This window comes from Lissotriton helveticus, chromosome 6, assembly GCF_964261635.1.
Source record: "Lissotriton helveticus chromosome 6, aLisHel1.1, whole genome shotgun sequence".
Classification (NCBI taxonomy): Eukaryota; Metazoa; Chordata; class Amphibia; order Caudata; family Salamandridae; genus Lissotriton; species Lissotriton helveticus.
Genome location: NC_136067.1, coordinates 1,331,212,256 through 1,331,232,133, shown reverse-complemented (window position 1 = coordinate 1,331,232,133; position 19,878 = coordinate 1,331,212,256). Strand labels below are relative to the sequence as shown.

General features: G+C 47.7%; 1 protein-coding gene across 7 annotated transcripts in view; it reads right to left on the bottom strand.

Moving 5' to 3' along the window:
* The window catches only part of MAP4K3 (mitogen-activated protein kinase kinase kinase kinase 3), a 1,422,157-nt gene that overhangs the window by 329,657 nt on the left and 1,072,622 nt on the right, over positions 1–19,878 (bottom strand). For all 7 annotated transcript variants that reach the window (XM_078649063.1, XM_078649064.1, XM_078649058.1 and 4 more), the window contains one exon: positions 11,631–11,802. In XM_078649063.1, coding sequence (XP_078505189.1) covers positions 11,631–11,802 — 172 coding nt within the window. The remainder of the gene's footprint in view (positions 1–11,630; positions 11,803–19,878) is intronic.

Sequence of the window (19,878 nt, the reverse complement as noted above, 5' to 3'; positions counted from 1 at the left end):
CTCAAGTTATATCCCATATAATCAGGGATCCATCATAGACTTACGTGCCCTGATCGCAATCTTAAGAAAAGTGCCAGTGTGAAAGGACAGTTCAACATCATCTAAATCTAATATGCATCGATACGCTTCATCCAATGTAATTGGTCTTCTCTTTTTAAAATACGGATATAAAAACTGTTTGGAGTATTTAAAATAATATTTACAGAGGAATATAAAGTGCGTAATAGATTGCTCACTCCTTCCATCACAAAGGCAGAAATTGTGATTAAAATTTGGGCTATAGCCCAGTGGGAAACAAAGTGCAAATCGAATTGTACCAGCTCTTAATCTAAACAGAAGACTCCTTTCCAATCGACTCATGGCTAAGGTCAGATACTTATGAAGCGGATAACAGTGCTATTCAATGGCCATATAATTGCGCACAATTATTTTCCTAGACTCCTCAACAACACGCTTGTTGTTATAAAGGGAATATAAAGCATTCTGCAGTTCCTTCTTTGGAACTGATTCTGCTAATATGGGGTCCAGGAAAAGATTTTCTCTTTTTACGCTGCGCAAACTTTGAAGCACGCCTCTTAGCCATGGGATTTCTAAACCTTTGTCACAGTGTAAGCAATCTGTAATGATCTGCTGTGACAGGGATGCCGCCTTGTTCCTCCACACTGAAACCCAGAAAAGTGCCAGTCGGGCTCGAATAAAATCAATTATAAAATTAATATTGAGCTCCTTATGACATATGTATTGAGGGGTTGAGATTGGGGTACAAAGTAATTTCCTGCAAAACCTATTTTCTTCCTGCTGGATGACTAGGGAATTAACTGTTCCCCAGATCTCAGCACCATATGTGGCCACGGGGGTGCACTGAAGTTTGAATATTTTCTGAACTGCTAAAAGGGCCCCAGTGGTCTTAAGGCGGGGCAGGCTCAAGATGATCGAATTGGTGGCCTTTGAGAACTTGCTCCTGGCGTGGGCTAAATGCTCACTCCAGGAGCCGTTCGCAGCAAAGGCCAACCCTAAATAAACAAAAATCTTACAGAAGTCAATTTTTGACTATCTATTAAGATCGAGCCTATCTCGCGCTTCCCTGGCCCACTGGACATTAAAAAAGATTTTTTTAAATTAACCCGCAGATCCAACTCCTTCATATAATTGTTAAAATTTTGGACAAGGAGACACAAGGAATTTGGAGTGCGACCTATAAGGACCGCATCATCTGCGTAAAGGAGCACGGGGATGGGCTTCTCATTAATATATGGGACATCTTGAGTTGCCCTTTTCAAAGAGCTATTCAACCCGTTACTATATATGATAAAAAGCAGGGGGGCCAACACGCAACCTTGTCTGACCCCCCTGCCTACATCAATAGTCCCTGAAACCTCACCTCCCATGCCAAGCCTTACTTGGGCCTGGAGATCTCTATGTAAATACGCTAAGAAATTTACCAATGTCTCATCCAGCCCTCCTGCCAAAAGGATTTCCCACAGCTTTGACCTATTCACTAGATCAAAAGCTGTGGACAGATCCATAAAAGCCATATAAATTGGGTACCTTCGCGCAATAGTGTATTTCCCGACAATTAAGTTTAGGTTGAGGCATTGTTCAATAGTTCCAACCTTACCCCTAAAGCCCAGCTGGCATGGGTCTAAGATGGCATTCACTTCTGTCCATCCCAAGATTTTGTTATACAGGACTCTTCCTAAAATTTTAAGGGTATTGTCTAGTAGGGAAATAGGTCTGTAATTGCATGGGAGGGATCTATCTCCCTTCTTAAAAATCGGGACTATTATGCTGCTAGCCCAAGTATCGGGTAATTTTGTCGCAGTTAAGTTATTAAAAACGTTCCAAAGCAGAGGGGCCCAAAAATCCGGGTTCCACTTAATTAGATCAATAGGGAGCCCGTCAGGACCCTGTGCCTTATTGCCTAAGCTCTGATTGATGGCTTCTACTACTTAAAAAATACTTATTTCTATAGGTACCAGGCTCCCTGGAATAAAAGTTGTCTCACTTGGGGGCGGTGAGGCATAAATTCCTGAGAAGTGTTCAACCCACGCGTCACTAGAGATATTACAGCTAATCGGTGTCGATGTCTGGCCCATGGATCGAAGGTCCCTTACCGCTGCCCAAAAGATGTTACCCTTTTTTTGATTGGCAGCCTCAGAGAGTTTGTCCCAGCTTTCGCTCAGTAGATCCTTCTTCCTATCTCTAATCACCTCATTATACTTCTTTCTGGCCAGTGTAACTTCTATTGTGCACCTTGGAGTAGCAGTAAGTACCCTAAGTAAATTCCTGTTTGCTTGTGTGCATTCATGGTTGAACCATCTAGGGATGGATGCCATTTGAGGGGTGGGTCTAGAAAGAAAGGTTTTAATCGTTTGACATAATTTGCCAAAATCCTGAATTATCCTGACAGAAGGTAATTGTAATGAAAGGCAGGAGTCAATAAGGTGCATTTTGTCCTTGGCCAATTTCCTAAATATTTCAGAATTATCAGCCCCCTTCCAGTGTAATCTTAAATTGTCAGTCGACAATATTAGTTTGTAGCCCCACATTCTGTCTGGAAAATCGGCCTATGGGCGGTGTTTGTCGATATTCTATTAGGATTATGGTCTCCAAAGTTAGAAGGAACAACTTCGGCTGATACGAGCTGTTTTTCTATCAAAGGGCATACAAAGATAAGATCTATTAAAGAACTGCAGCCCCTACACCTGTAGGTTGGATGGTTAGTCATGGTTGGCCCAGCGGCCAAGTCCATAACATTGGACAAATTATAGGATCTTATAAGCCGGCCAAGTTCTCTACCTCTACTAATGGATTTACCATAATAGGCCAGCCCCCTTTCTGATTGTATGTCAAGAATTTTGGCATTAAAGTCACCCCCCAATAAAAAACCTAGGGGGTCCCCATTATTAGCCTGGGTAACCAGGTCTGAAATAAAATCAAAAAGCTTTATTTATTTATTTATAAAGTTTTATATAGCGCGAACTTGATCCCGAAGGATATCAGAGCGCTTTACAATTTGAGGCAAAGGTAAGAAATAAGAACATTAGTCTAATCTAATGGGCATTGAATCAACTAGTACAAACATAACAGCTCAATTTAACCATAGTGCACGAGTAGGAATGGGCTATGCAATGGAGCATAGAGAGATAACGTAAATGAGTGCCTTCCTCCTAACTGTGCTGCTGCCAGAGAAAAAATACTTAGTTATCTAAGACACTTTAATAGCCTGTGCATTGGACAGATGAGCATAATAACTGGGAGAAACAACTATTGGCAGGTACGCACAGAGGGGTCTTTTTGCCTGAGCTCCTTATGATGGGGGTTGGGGTGCCCAGGTCGTATCCATATATTATTCAACATGTGGCAGCTGTATGGGAAACAGCACTTAAACAGGTAGTTCGACATGCACCCTATGCCCCAGATATGCCATTGTTAGTGTTGAAACCCTTCAAAAAGATAGCGGTTTCTATGTCCATTAAAAAATGGATGGAAGGAAGATGCCACACAATGGGAGATCTATACAGTAATGAACAATTCATAATGAGGGAAGAAGCTGAGAATATATTTGAATTGGGAAGGTGACAATTTTTACAATATGCAAAGATCTCAGCAATTGCTCGTGAAATATGGCCTGCATTTCCGCAAGAACTGCCCACTACATCGACCCTATAGGCCCTTCTTCGCCTGACCGAAGGCAGTACACTAGTTTCACAAATATATAGAGCGCTGCGAGACCACCTCCCCAAAAAACTCCTTCCAGTCCATGCAAGATTGGACGGCAGAGTAGATGAACTCCTGACAGTTAAAGAATGGGCAAAAATACACGAGGGAGTTAAACGGGTAAGCTCAAACGTGAGATTTAACCTTATACAATATAATATTATACAACAGACCTATCTGACCCCGCAGATCCTAAATAGAATATACTCGGAGCGCACTAATAAATGCCCTAGAATTAGGCAAGTAGAAACGCCTTCCGTTCATCTGATATGGGCCTGTCCAACACTGACACAACACTTATCTCACCCTTGCATGTTCTTTTTCATTCCTGCTTTCTACTTTTCCCCCTGTGTGCATATATTGCTTTTCCTTGTTCTTTGTCATTTTTCTGCCTCTCCCTCTCTTTTACAGTGTCAAAGTCTGATAATGAAAAATAAGTCTCTGGCCTCAAGTATTTTAAAAGTCAATAGGCCTCGCCTATGTGACCTATTGGCTTTGTCAATGTTTTTAGCCATACTGCACAGCCACAGACTGCTGTGCAATATGGCTACAAATATTGACAAAGCTAATGCACAGCATTCTGAAAGTATAAAAGAGGAGTATCACGTGGCCATCTACTCTCTCCATGCTCCGTGCTGCACACCATCCTCTTTCTGAGATGCCTCCCGCCATCAACTAAAAAAAAGCTTGATAAAACTCTTGTTTGGAACTGAGTGAAAATCATTATTATAAGTATTTATCAGATAGAAGTGAATCCCTCTTTTATAGAGCACTACCTGATAATCTAGGCTACGAGATGAGATTGCTTTAAAACTACCCCTGGCAGCCACATTGATCCCTATAAACAATCCTCCTGATGGTCTCCCCATCCTCGGTGTTTGAGCTGTCACACTGAAACAATAAAACCCCTCAATGTATAGCTCTTCTGTGGCCCAGGTGTCCTGGAACATGACAATGTCATATTCCCTGATCATATTTAACCAATCTAAATGATCAAGTCTGGAGAGTAAACCTGCCACGTTCCAGCTTATGATACTCAGGGATGCTCCATTGCCTCTTCTAGATGTGATTATCCTCTCTGGGGAGCAATTAGATCTGGGCGGTGAGTTTGGAATTGGCCTGTCAATGTCTTCTGTGGTAGGTGCCGTGTCTAATGGTCAATCATGTGTGTCCAAACTCGAAAGGGCATGATATCTATTCAATTGGGGCATAGCCGTTTCAATACTACTATGTGGGGTTGTGGTTGGCTTATCAAAATAACCCAGGGGGAGTGCACTAATGTTAGTCAAGGGGGTAAACGATTGTTCTCTAATAGATAGGAGTCGTCTGAACTGTTGGGGTCTTCTATAATTTAAAACAATGTAATCCCCATCTAGGCATTTATTTGATGCTCCGACCCACCCTACTCTCCTGGCCATAATTATTTCCTCCACCCTGCGCGGGTCAAAATTGTTATGTTTGTGGAGCCAGTCTACCGATTTGTTTTGGAGATCGGACCAAGAATCCCTCTGGCCCCCACCAAGCGTGGGAACGCCAGTTAGGACAAGCACATAGGGGGCAGAGGCTGGTGGGAGATGTAAAATATCCGAATTAGGGTTTGTACTGAGATTACTAAAATCTCTCTTCACATCATTGGCACCGTTGGCTGGTATTAGGCCCTGCTTACGCGCCCTATCTTGATTAATGCCTGGCTTCTGGTTGCCTGCACCGTCTATACTTAGTGTCGTCCTACTGCTTCATTAGTACGATCATCACTGGATGGGGGAGATACCCCTTATTCTCACATGATTCGCATCGTGCGGCTTGAGGGGGCGCCATAAGGTCAACTGCGCTAGGGGATTGTAATACACCATTACAATTAATTTGACCATTATTTTGACCGTTCAATACTAGGTTCAGATCAGTTCTCCCGCCCCCACCCCCATTTGTTCTTGCTGCCATAGTATTTGTTGTAAGCATTTTCTCCGATAGTACATCGAGTTTTTTGACAAAAAACATGGGGCACCTGTGTTAGTATTCCTTACTTTCTCCTTGATCTTAGACTGGTTTGATTTCACTTGATTTTTCTTTCCCCTTAATGCTGTGGTAGCCGGTATCCAACCTCTGAATGTCTTGCTCGAAATCCCTCGTGTGTTACTGGCAGGAGCACTTAAATCCTGGATGACAGAGGGGGAAAAAGATGGTGTTTGTGGGTCTACTATACCAGGACTTAATGCCCCCGGGGGCGATCTTAAAGAGTTCTTTGGAAATTAAGTCCACAGTGACCCCAGGTGACAAAAGCGGATGGTGTGGGACAAGATCCAAGGACAGTCTTCTCTCGGTTGCCTGCATCTCATGTATAAGCACCGATTCTGCCCTTATGATAAAATCATCCAGGGTTCCGACTACCCCCCTCCGTTTGCTCATTTTTGCAGTAGAGTCAATTGACTTTCTGTGGGATAATTGGTGCTTTAGAGTTCAGGGGGCAATGCGTTTAATAATTAATGTTCATACAATTGACACGTTACCTTCCTATTTTGTGAACCTTTGATCCCTGTACAGAAAGCCAAATGGGGGGGGCCCGGCCCGGCCTCTTCCAGCCACAGACGGCCCGCCCTTTGCCCGGGCTTAGCCCGGCGCTCGCCTGCGCGCGTCCCTCGTCGCGGGAAAGGCTGGACGCTTTAAACCTTCCAAATACAGGGGGGAGGGGCGGATTGGCCGGTGCGCGTCCCGCAGCGTCCTGGGGCTTGTGGTTCTCTTACAGCCCCCACCAAGCACAGGAGCAGCAACACGAAGCGTCTCCCGCAGAGCAGGAGACGCGAGTAGTTGAAATAGCCCCCGGTTACAGGGGGGAGGGGCAGATTGGCCGGAGCGCCCCGCAGCGTCCCGGGGCTTGTGGTTCTCCTACAGCCCCCACCAAGCACAGCAGCAGCAACACGAAGCGTCCCCCGTGGAGCGGGAGACGCGAGTAGTTGAAATAACCCCCGGTTACTGGGGGGAGGGGCGGATTGGCCGGTGCGCGTCCCGCAGCGTCCTGGGGCTTGTGGTTCTCTTACAGGCCCCACCAAGCACAGCAGCAGCAAACCGAAGCGTCTACCGCGGAGCGGGAGACACGAGTAGTTGAAATAGCCCCCGGTTACAGGGGGAGGGGCGGATTGGCCGGTGCGCGCCCCGCAGGGTCCTGGGGCTTGTGGTCCTCTTCCAGCCCCCACCAAGCACAGCAGCAGCAGCACGAAGCGAAGAGGACAGTTATGAAGTGGCTCAAAGGGAGATAAGTCAGAACAAGTTTCAAGTCTCACTGAGGTATCACAAAGGGAACAGGAAGAAACATGTATGTGATGCCTTTCACGAAACTATTTACAACAGGGGACTTGAAAAGAGAAGGCTGATCAGGAAGCCTCAAGAAGGCTAAAATGGCCGAGAGGTAGCCTTTGAGAGTGCCCAAAGCAGAGCCCTGCTGGACAAGAGACAGAAGGAAGAGGAGAACCTCTGAAAGGGGGGGCAGAGAGTGGATCCACAGCCTTTGCTGTGCACCATGCGACATTTTTTTCCACCTGCAGGCGTATGCCGTTTTTGTGGAGGGACGCCTGGCTGCCAGAATCACATCACAGATTTCAGGAGGCAAGTCAAATGGCCTCAACTATCGCCGCTCAAAATACACGCATGGAGGTGGTGACTGGACAGGTTTGAGTGGAGGACCGTCCTCTGCTGCTGCGACAGAAGGTCCTCCTGAAGAGGCAGACGAATCGGGGGATCGACTGACATGCTGAGTAGCTCGGGATACCAGTATCTTCGCGACCAGTCCGGAGCCACAAGGAAGACTTGGGCCCGGTCTCGCCTGATCTTCAGCACTCTGGGCAGAGGTGGTACAGGCAGAAAGGTGTAAAACAGACCGCAGCTCCACTCGCGACGAAAAGCGTCTCCAAACGAGTGCCGCCTTGGAAATTCCAACCCGCAGAACAGAAGACATTGCGCGTTCTCTTCGATGGTGAATAGATTTAACCATGGCTCTCCCCACCGCTGAAAGAGACATTGCGCCACGTCCGAGTTCAGACGCCATTCGTGATCCATCATGCACCTGCAGCTGTGTTTGTCTGCCGTGGCGTTCAGGGAACCTGCCAGGTGTTGAACCACCAGATGACGCCCTGGTGTTCCAGCCATGTCCAGAGGCGCAGAGCCTCCTGACAGAGGGTCCACGACCCCACCCGCCCTGTTTGTTGCAGTACCACATGGCGGTGGTGTTGTCCGTGAACACCTGCACTACACTTCCCCGGACAGAGGGAAGGAATGCCTTCAGTTCAAGATGGATCCCCCGCAGCTCCAGAAGGTTGATATGAAGCCGGGACTCCACCGGAGACCAGAGGCCTCTGATCTCCTTCTCTCCCATTTGGCCCCCCCCCATCCCAGGAGGGAAGCATCTGTCACCACTACCTGCTCGGGTTGGGGAAGGGAGAGAGATCTTCCGCTGACCCAATCGTGGTTCGTGAGCCACCACTGCAACTGGCTCGCAGTGCCCTCCGAGATCAGGACGTGGTCGGACAGGTTGCCCTGATGCTGTACCCACTGAAACTTCAGGTCCCACTGCAGAGCCCGCATCCGCCACCTGGCGTGATGCACCAGAAGGATGCAGGAGGCCATCAGCTCCAGGAGCCGCAGCGTCAACCTGACCGAGACTCGGGATAAAGGCTGAAAGATTGGAATCAGAGACTGAATATCCCGAACCCGCTGTTCGAGGGGATAAACCCGAAACTGCGCTGAGTCCAGAACCGCTCCGATGAAAAGGAGCTTCTGAGAGGGGCACAGGTGTGACTTCGGCACGTTGATGAAGAACCCCAGCGAGTGCAGGATGCCGGCTGTAGTCTGGAGGTGGGAGACGACTGTCTGGGGAAAGCCCGCCTTCAACAACCAATCGTCGAGATAGGGGAAGACTGAAACCCCTAATCTGCGCAGATGAGCTGCGACCACCGCCTTCACTTTTGTGAACACCCGTGGGGCACTGGTAAGGCCGAAGGGGAGCACGGTAAACTGAAAGTGCTCGTGGCCTACCGTGAACCGCAGGTAACGCCGGTGGGCCGGCAGGACGGGGATGTGGAAATACGCGTCCTGCAAGTCCAACTCTACCATCCAGTCTTCCAGTCTTCCAGGGCAGCTAGGACCTGAGCCAAAGTTAGCATCTTGAACTTCTCCTTCCGGAGGAAGCCGTTGACGCTCCGTAGGTCCAAGATAGGGCGTAGGCCTCCTTTGCCCTTCTTGGGTACCAGAAAGTAGCGGGAATAGCAACCACGTCCTACTTCTGGCCCAGGAACGTGCTAGATGGCCCCCTTTGCCAAGAGGGCCGTAACTTCCTCCTGCAGAAGTTGCAAGTGAGCACCCGACATGCGGTGGAACTGCGGTGGCATGGCTGGAGGGGTCGCCTCGAAGGGGAGGGAGTAACCCCTTCGGACGATTTGCAGCACCCACCTGTTTGACGTGATGGTACGCCAGTGTGGAAGGTGATGACGGACCCTGCCCCCCACTATTGACGAATGGGCCTGAAATGCCGGACTAGGAAAGAAGGCTTAGAGGCAGATGCTGCAGGAGTGGGTGTGGACTGACCCTGCCGGTGTCCCCCGGTACCGCCACGGCGGTAACCACGTCCGCGACCGCGTTGAGCCTGGGTCTGCGGCTGGCTGGACGTGTGGGGGCACCCCTTCCTTGGCCACGAAAGGAGCGAAAAGCAGAAGGTTGCTGGCGTTGGCCTAGGCCCAAGGACTTGGCCGTAGACCTGGAGTCCTTGAAACGCTCCAGCGCACTATCCGCCTTGTCGCTAAAGAGGCGACGGCCATCAAAGGGCATATTCATGAGGGTGGCCTGGACATCCCCCGAAAAGTTGGCAGACCTCAGCCAGGCATGGCGGCAAAACGCCAGCGTCGTCGCAATCTCCCTACCCAGCGAGTCCGTTGTGTCGAGTCCACACCGTATTGAGTAGTGTGCTGCATTCCGCCCTTACGCCAGGGCTTGGATGAGCTTTGCCCGGGCCTCCTTCGGGCACTGTGGCATCACCTCCGCAACCGTATCCCACCGAGAGTGGGTGTAACGGCCCAAAAGGCAGGCAGTATTGACAGACCGGAGGCCCAAAATTAAGGAGAACAGTTTCTTCCTAAACTGATCTTACCTTTTGGATTCCCGATCCGGAGGAGCGGTCGGGAATATGGTTTGGGAAGTAGAGGCCTGGATCACCAGGCTCTCGGGGTGGGGTGAACGGACAGAAAGCTAGGGTCGCCCGGAGCCGGGCTGGCGTCGGGCCACATTCCGATCAACAGGAAGGCCTGTTGAGGGCTTGAACCAGGTGCCCAGCAGAACATCAGTGAGGGCTTCGTTAAACGGCAGTAGAGGCTCCGAGGAGCTTGCCTGCGGTTTGAGCACCTCAGTGAGGAGGTTAGTCCTCACGGCCGCAACAGGGAGCTCAAGAGCCAAGGCCTTGGCCGCCCTAGTAAACAGCAGGCTGTAAGCAGCCCCCTCTTCCGTAGCCATGGAGGGAGGAGAGACGAATCCAGTGTCTGGCGGAGTGTACAGACCACTGGCCTCCCCTAGCTCGTCTGCCCAGTCCTGGCTCAACTGGCACTGCAGTGCCAGAGGGTCCTCAGACCCCTCCCAGTCCTTCTCGTCATCCATCTCCTAATAGTCAGGGAAAAATGATGGAGCCGGGGCGTAGGTGAATTGCTCACCCATCGACCCCGGACACGGCGCCGGTCCAACGCCGGACCAGGGCTGGGGACGAAGTCGTCCGTGGCGCCGTCGTGGGCGACACCCTCGGGGTCGGCGCCAGCAGAGGAGCCGCAAGGTCGACTGGCGACGGCCCGGATCCAGGCCTGGATCCTGTGGGTTCCTGCCACGTCGGGACCGGAGTCGACAACGACGCCTGGGCTGAAGAAATCGAAGGCGTCGGGGACGGAGCGGCCGGCCCGCTAGGGCTCCCAGACGAACCCACGGGCCCGAAGGCACCTTGACAGGGTCCGACGGAGGGAAGTGAGTCCTCATGGCTACGAAGAAGTCACGTATTTCCTCCAGCGTCTTGTTCAGCCCAGGGACCGGAGGGTGTTGGGCTTGACGCGGCGCTTGCGGCTCAGGCGGAGCCGCTTGGGCGTTGTCGCCCGAACCCCCGGCCGCATCGCGTGAGCGTCGGGGGGAATCGGAAGAGCGATGATGTCTCTTCGACTTCTTTTTCGAATGCCTCGACTTACCTGAGGACTTGGAGCCCGACGAGTGGTGGTGACTCATCGAGCTGCGACCGGTCCCTCGACTTCCTCCTCGACTGGCGTGGAGCCGACTGCCGGAGCTCGAGCCGCTTACGGGATTGCTCCCGTCTAGCCTTCGAGGTCAAGGCCTGGCAGTCAGGGCACGACTTGTCATCGTGGTCGGCCCGAGACGGTAAAGGCACCGACAGAGGGGCCGGTCACCGACATCAAGCGTTGATAGTCCTCACAAGGTTTAAAACCAGGCATCCCTAGTGGCACCGCGAGTCGAAGGTCGACTCGAGAAGTGATCAAAAATGATCAAAAAAGTTAGTAAAAAAATGACTAAGAGTACTGCTCTTTCTGGATCTGCGCTTGCTGGCGCGGAAAAAAGAAGAACTGACGGCAGCGTGCGAGGGGGGCGTCTAAGTACTCCAACGACGTCATCCCGGTGATCACAACGCCGAACGGGGAGCCACAGACGACGCCTAGCGACGCACAGGGGTACTGCTGACGAAAACTTTCCGGATCCAGTCTGACGCCTGGGGATATTCTAAGGTAAGGAATCTAACACTAACGTGTTTCTTTCAGATATAATTTACTATACAAAAACACTAAATTGTTACTGTGATATGTTCTGAAAAATACATTAATCGAAGAAGCGATAAATCCAATGTATAAAGCCTTCAAAACCAAAAAGTAAAATATCATACAAACCTGTTTCAGTGAACCACGAGGAAGTAGAATTTGGGTTAACCGTCTCAAACCGCACCACCTGGTTGAAATCTGTCCCTCTACTGACGCTAACGCAAACCAAAGGATATTCCTGCTCCGGAACTACCAACATCTCAAACATTGATAGAGGACAAGGAAGAGGAAAGTCTATATGCTGCATGAAAAAAGCAAAAGAAAATGTCTCAATAATTCAGTAAACTTTTAAAAATAAAGTGCTGAATGCAGTTTCAAAGAGGATTTGGTTGTTGACTACAGATTGCCTTTCTTGTAAGCCATGAAGAACAAGTTATTTATTTTTGGTAACGCCTTTTCTGGTAGAGACTCTATTCAACCGCAGATTCCTCACATTTTGAATTCGTTCCGATGCTAGATTGGATACGGAGAATTTTGATACAAATTCCCTCATGGGTCAATAGGAGGTGTCATGCAGCTCCACGTCGGGTTCATCCTGCCCTGGATGTAAAGTGATAGCCACTTTACATGTGCCACTTCCACATACCTTCTATTGTTAGCTTCTTTCTAATCTCAGTCCACACCATCAGATGTGGAGCTTATAGACATCAGAATAAGCCAATGTCCAGATGTCTAGATGGGGACCTCATTAATTGAGTGTATTTTTCCAATCTACAGAACATTAAGGAGGATGCGTTGTTGAGGAATCTGCCGTTTGATAAGAGCCTCTACCAGAATAATTATGTTACTTATCCTGCAAGCGTCTATTCGTTGCAGGCAGTGCTGTAAAATTCACATGCTCTGCATACTCCTGCCATCTAGTGCTGGTCCTGGACGTTTGCACCTTTTTTTCGCAGAAGCAGTCTTTTGAGTCACGAGGTTCTGTGACTCCTCCTCTGCTAAGTACTACATATGGTCATTGTTTCTATTTTCAGATTATTTTTCACACATGAGGTGCGTGTGTAGTGGAGGCTAGAAGCAGTCCGTAGTGATGACCATGTGATGTTAAAGCAGCAAAGTGAACAAATCCATATAAGATTTCATTTTCTGAAACCCAATGACTCCCAGAGAAGAGTGGGCGCAGGTGAAGCTACAGCACTGCATCCAACAAATAGATGCTTACAGATTAAATAACATAATCCATTTGTAGCATGTCTTGCTGTAGATATACATACTCTGCATGGACTGTTAAGCAGTTCTCCCCTTGCAGTGGCTGGGCAGTGGATGTTGCAGATGTTTGAAACAGAGTTCTGAGTACTGCTTGCTCAACGCGTGCTTCTCGGTGTTCAAGGACATCCACATTATAGTGCTTGGTAAATATCTGTGGGATTGAACTTGTAGCTTCCTTGCAGATTACAGCTATGGGTATATTAACTGAAAAAGCCATATCTGCATCTGTTTTTCTAGTGGGCTGTGCTTTTGGAGTGACTGGTAGGTTCCTTTTGGCCTTAATGTGACACGTTTGGATACAGTTTCAATCCATCTAGCAATACCTGCCTTAGACAATGCATGACCCTTTCTAGGTTTGGAGAAATAAATGTTGTCAGAGGAGTATGACAACACTCTTTTGATATATAGTGTGTGAACTCCTCTCCCTGCTAACAAATCTGGATTAGAAAAGGAGACTGGTAGTTCAATTGTTTATTAAAGTGAAAAGACGACACTTCTTGAGGTAAAAATTCTGGATTCGTCCTAAGGCTTACTCTGTCCTGATGTATCTGAAAAAATGGTTCTTGCATGGCGAGTGCTTGTATTTCTCTAATTATTCTTAATGAGGGTCTTTTCACTAGAAAAGAAGCAACCTTCCGTTAAAGCAATTGTAGTGGATATGAATGTAACAATGCAACCCATGAGTCTAGTTAATACCACATTAAGATTCCAAACTGGAGCACGCTGTGTTTTTGGAGGGACTACTCTTTTTAAACCTTCCATAAACGCTTTAACAACTGGGATTTTGTAGAGTGATTGCTGTTCATTGTTTTGTAGATATACAGCAATGGTTACGAGATGTAGGCATACAGATGTGTAAGTTAAGCTTACCCTTTGTAAATGTAACAGATAGAACACCAAGTTTTGAACTGTAGGGTTGATCGGGTCAATGAGCTGTGCAATGGAATAGTGTACAAATCTTTTTCACTTTGCCACATAGCAAACTCTGTAGTTGGTTGTCTTGCCTCTCTAAGGATGCTCATACACTCAGAGGGGAAGCTCAGATACCCAAATTCTAAGATTTCAGGAGCCAGACGGCATGAGTGAGTTGTTTGGGATCTGGGTGCCCCATTGTTGGGGAGCCCTCATAGGGAACTACTAATAAATCGAGCAGGGTGGTGTACCAAGCCTGTCTTGCCCATGTGGGAGCTATTAGAATGAATGTTAAAGAGGTTTATTTGAGCTTCCTAAACACATACAGAAGTAGTGGGAGAGGCAGAAAACAGTAAGCAAATATCTCTGACCAGTTCATCCATTGCGCATTGCCTTGTGACAGTGGGTGATGAAACCTGGAGGTAAAGTTTTAGCATTTTGTGTTCCCTGCTGTGGCGAAGAGATCTATGTCTCGTGTTTCCCATGCACGGAAATATGGCAACAGGACTTACGGGTGCCTCCTTGTTCCTAAATGTAATGAATTGATGTCATACTGTCTGCTTTTATGAGGACTGCCGTTTATCAAAAGTGTGTGAGGAAGGATCGGAGTACCAGTTTTAATGCTATGAGTTCCAAGACATTGATGGGATGAGACCTATGTTTAGCAGTCCAGATTCCTTAGACTGTCATCCCTAACATGTGTGCCCCCAACCTGTTAGTGATGTGTTTGTAGTGATTGTCACTTGCCGGGCTGGGTTCATGAAAGCCCTCTCCTTCAGCAGATAGTTGCTGTTCCACTATTGAAGAGAATGATGCACTGTGGGCTGAATCAACATTAGATCTTCGAGATTGCCCTCCGCATGCGACCACTTTGACACAAGACACCCCTGTACGGGGCGCATATGTAGCCTCACACGGGGTAAGATGGCTGTGCAAAAAGCCATCATGCCTAGGAGACGCATGACCATCCTGACTGGCAAGCAAAAATGTGGCTGAAAAAGAGCCTGTTGGTTCTGTAAATTCAGTACTCTCTGGGTATTTGGGTAAGACTTGGCTGTGACAGTGCTGAGAATCTCTCCCAGATAAGGTTGTATCGGAGGAATTCTAGATCTGATTTGATGGCATTTATTGTGAATAGCGGCCTGTATATCTTTGACACATTTGTGCCTGGCTGCACTCTTTATCAGTCAGTCGTCTAGATGGGGAAAGACATGAATCCCTTGTCTTTGCAGGTGTGCAGCCACCAACACCAAACATTTTGTCAATATCTTTGGCACTGTTGTGCTGAAGAAGAGTAGAACTTTGAACTGATAATGACGCCCACTTACCATAAATCTTAGGTATTTACAGGGAGCAGGATGGATGGAAATGTAGAAATATGCATCTTTGTGGTCAAGGGATGTCATGGACTCGCTTTGTTCTATCAGTGGGATGGCATCCTGTAGGGTAACCATATGAGAATGCACCCATCTGATGTATCTGTTGAGAGGCTTGAGCCATAGCATAGGCCATATTGAATGGATTAAGAAATAGAGAGAATACACTCCTCTGCGTTGATACTACTTTGGAACTGGCTCAATAGCCCCCTTTGCCAGAAGAGACTTTACCTCTTCTTTCAGAAGGTGTAAAAGTTGAGGACCGGGGATGTATCTATGTGGAGGTATTTTTAGTGGGGTTTATAAGAGCTCGAGACAATAACCGTACTGTATTATGAATGACACCCATTGGTCGAATGGGATGTCTGCCTGCTGTGTCTTGAACCCTAAAAACCTGCCCCAGAGGTTTACTTTTATTTTGGATTGGAGGGAGGAGGGTACAGACACAAGGAGTCATTGCTTAGTGGCAGAGGCACCCTTGGCTGGAGTACCGCTATCTTTCCCTCGTGCTTCATTGCCTCCGTATGAACCCCTTTCATAACCTGTATTTGCCTGTTGATGGTAGGCCTGTTGTTGCTGCTTGTTAGGTTTCGCCCTGACCTGAGGTGGTTGGTTTACCTCCTAATTCACCCTGTTGTTTATGAAATGACTGGTGTGGTGTAGAAGTGTGTAGTGCACCCATTTATTTAGCAATTTCTGTTACCTTTTTGATCTTCTATAACATTTTGTCCACTTGTGTGCCAAACAAGTGTTCATCGTCAAAAGGGACGTAAGCAGGTGTTGTACTTCAGGTTTAAAACCTGAAATGCATAGCCATGCACGCCTTCTTAAGATAACTGCTGAGTTAATACCTCTACTAGAGGCACCAGCCGCATCCAGTGCACACGTGGTGGTTGCATTAGCGATCAGATATCCCTCATTAACTAGGTCCTCTTCTCTTTTTTTATAGAGGTCTGGGAGATGCTAGAGGTGATCCTCCATCTCATCCCACAGTGCTCTGCTGTATCTTGATAACAGCCTCACTGAATTTACAATATGCCAATGGTGGGTGTTACCTACTGCCACCATCTTCCCCACCACATCAACTCTTTTACTTTCTTCATTAGGCAGAGGTGCATCCACCGGGGCCTGTATTGCAGCTCTTTTATTTGCAGAAGCTACTACTAAAGAGCCAGAGGGAGGGTGTTCCCTAATGTAGACTGAATCCGAGGGCGATGGTATGTACTTTCTCTCAACTCTGCGACTAAGTACTCTGTTTTTCATCAAATCTTTTAACATTTCCGTGAACAGTTTTAACGTTGACTTTATCATAGGTAAATAATGTACACTTCTTTCGGTTTTGGATGAAGTCTCCACTAAAAATTCCTCATCTTCAGGGGTGACATGCATATTCACTTTGTGGTACGATGCGTCTCTCTGAATGACAGTATGGAAATTAGTTGTGTCATCCGGTTTGGATGGCTTAATAGGATGCAGCTTCAAATCTGTTTTGTCTTGTGGGTCTACATCGTAGTCTTCCCAGGGATTCCCCCCCCCCCCCCCCCAAATCCGCAGCTGGTAAATACGGGAGTTACACTCACTGAATTGGTATGTGTGGAGTGATTTGTTGAGTGAGATGGTAATGAGTGCACTGGTGAGCTGTGTGGTAGTATTAATGGTGATGGTGGGCTCGTCTATTTGTGAACCATCCTTCGGTGGCAATATCTAAAGCTCTTCAAACTTCAGCCTTCTCTTTTTTGCAGTGGTGAGCTTGTCAGTCTTTGGGTCAATTGTCCTTTGTCGAGGACAAGCTGTGGTTTTTCAATGATAGGGCCTTCCTCAATAACATGGTGTTTTGGCACCAACTTTGTTTTTGGCTCCAAAGCGTGGGGGCGTTCCCTTTTCGCGGACAAATCTTAAACGGCGAGGGTTTCGATGCTGAGGATTTTTAAATCGGAGACTGGCTAGGGGACACACGTCGACTGAAAGTTTTCAAAGGGTCAACAATGTATGTAACCTTATAACAAGGAGCTCAATCAGGATCAAGGGGCACCTCGCCGTTTTTCTGTGTTGTCCAGAGCCACTTAATTTTGGAGTACCAAGACCTGGGTGTCAACCTGGGCTGCTAGTCCAAACAGCTTGAGGGCATGGCTCTAGCCAGTCTTCAAGCTGTGGTTTATGTTTAGGGGATTAAGGGGCATGTGTACTCACGACCCTTGGTATTCTACAGCCGAAGGCTTCTCAGGTTTGGTGTCTCTGGTAGGAGATAGACGGTTGACCCTCATCTTCGTGGTTCCCGGAGTCGATGTTTGAGTCTCCAGAGTCTACATAGTGCGGACTATCTGTTGTCTTGTCTCCATCATCATCATCTGCTCCAACAATCTTCTCCTCCCCCGATTTCTCGAGCTCTTCTGTGGTTTGCATTCTGTGGGCCAGGCATCAAGGTCTTCTGTACCTCTAAGTTTTTGTCGACCTAAATTGTTGACACGCTGCGCAGTCTTGTTCTCTGTGTTCAGGGGATACACTGGAATGGCACGCTTGATGGTGATCATTAAGCGGTTAGCTGGTGTCATACTGAGGGCACCTATGAAATGGGCTCCACTCCTTCACCCCTTCCGGACGATTCTCCGACACGAGTGGAAGGCTCAGAGTGTTGGAGGATTCTTTGGAGTTGACACGCTTTCTCGATGCACTGCTGATGAATCTTCGGCACCGAAATTTGCTTCTCTGCTCCGAAAAGGCACACCAAGGGATACGTTCAGTCCCAAAGGCAGAGAAAAAACATTTGAATATGAATCTGATAACCCTGAGCATTACTTAACAGAGGAAGAGTCACAGTACCTCGAGAATCATAGAGTTCTTCAAAGAAAAACAAGTTTCAAATGTCCGGCCTAAACACTAGATGGCTGAAGTATGCAGAGCATGGGAATCCAAAGCACTACATGCTATAAATAATTACCCGAAAGCAAGTTACTTGCTCTTCTGCTAGAGACTGCTAACCACAGATTCCTCATTTTGTAAATAGATACCAAAGCCTTACCTCCCCAGGTGGGAAATAGCTCAGACCAGGAAATTCTGCTGATTGATGAAATGTCCACTCTGCCAGACCTGAAAGTCGAAGCAGTATGCTTTGTGAACATCTAGAGTGATGCCACACAGTAATCTGGCAAATATGCAAGACTGGCACAGCAAACACCAGCGCAGTGGTAGCAGCCTTCACTCCGTTTAATTAAGCGGGCAGGCCTTTTGGGGGCTAGGGTTTGACTAGCCCACAGTAGAGCTTAATATATAAGACATTCCATTAAGAGATGCTTCTCTTTGGAACCTGTTTCCCCTTTTTGCACCGGAGAAACACAGAAACAGTTGATCGTCCAAATGACAGTCTCTGGTCATATCAGTTTAAAAACTGAATGTCCTCTAAGGATGAAAACAGTAGAGGTGCTCATCCGTTTTAGAAGTGCAAGGTGGAGCTAAGAAAGAGCGCAAGGTGATGGACTGCCCAATGTGGAAAGGTGTAACAGCCTTCAGCAGGAACACCGCTTTAAGTGAGAGGCCTAATTTGTTCGGGAAGAACGATGTATGTTGCTGTTAGACGGACAAGGCATAGAGTTTACTCACCCGGCTTGCAGATGTAATGCAATGAGGAACATTGTCTTGATGGCCAACAGGCGTAGAGGACAGCAGCGCATCACTTCAAAAGAAGTGCACATCAGGTACGTGAAAACCAAATTAAGGTTTCACTACGGCATCACAAAGGTGTTCGGGGGAACAAGTGGATCAGTATTTTAAAGAAACGCATAAAAGGTGATTTGTAAAGTGATGGCTGATCTGCCAAATGTAAAAAGGCTGAAATATAACCCGTAATTGTTGCCACAGCAAAACCTTGCTGAAATAAAAACAGACAAAACAATAAGATGTCAGACAACTATGCATTCAAGGATTGGACGTTACTGAGGGAATACCAGGCAACAAACCTCTCCCAGTGTCCTTCGGATAGTTTTGGTGGATGGAAGCCTGGCTGCAAATACAACACTAAACACCTCTGGAGGGAGATCAAAAGACATCAACTGTCACTCCTCAAACTCCATACATGGGGTTGCAGGTTTAGATGCAGGACCTAGCCCAGCTACTGCAAAAGGAGGACCTCCTGAAGGGGCTGCATGATTAAAGGACAAATATTACTGGTCAGATGTTCCCAGTACCACACTCATCTAGTTAGTCCAGAGCCACTAGGATGACTTAGACCTGGTCTTCCTTGATCTTTTTTTAGCACTCTGGGTAGAAGGGGTAGGAATGAAAAGGCACAGGAGTCCAGAGCCCCAGTTGAGCCAGGAGTCTCTAAGGTAGAACTGCCTAGGGAACTCCAATGCACAAAAGTGAAAACACTGTACGTTCTCTGCTTTGGTGAATAGATCAAGCCAGGGTTTCCTCCCATTGCAGAAAGATGCCCTGGTGACACCTCTGTGAGTGACTGTCACTCATGGTCGACTGGGAAACAATGGCTAGATTTGTCTGCTCTGGCACTTAAAGGTCCTGCAAGGTGCTGAGCATTTAGCCACTTTCAGAAAGGTAGAGCCTCTAGGCACAGGACCTACAAACCCACTCTTTCCGGTTAGTTTCAAAACCTCATGGCATTAGTTTTGTCTGGGACAACCTGAACGTTCTTCCCGCTGATGGTCCGAAGGAACACCTTCAGTGCCAAGTGAATCGCTCCCAACTCTAGCATGTTGATGTGGAGGAAAGTATTCACCGGAGACCACAGTCCTCTAATTACGACCTCTCCCATATGAATTCCCCAACTCAGCAGGAATGTATCCATCAACACCATCAGTTCTGAGTGG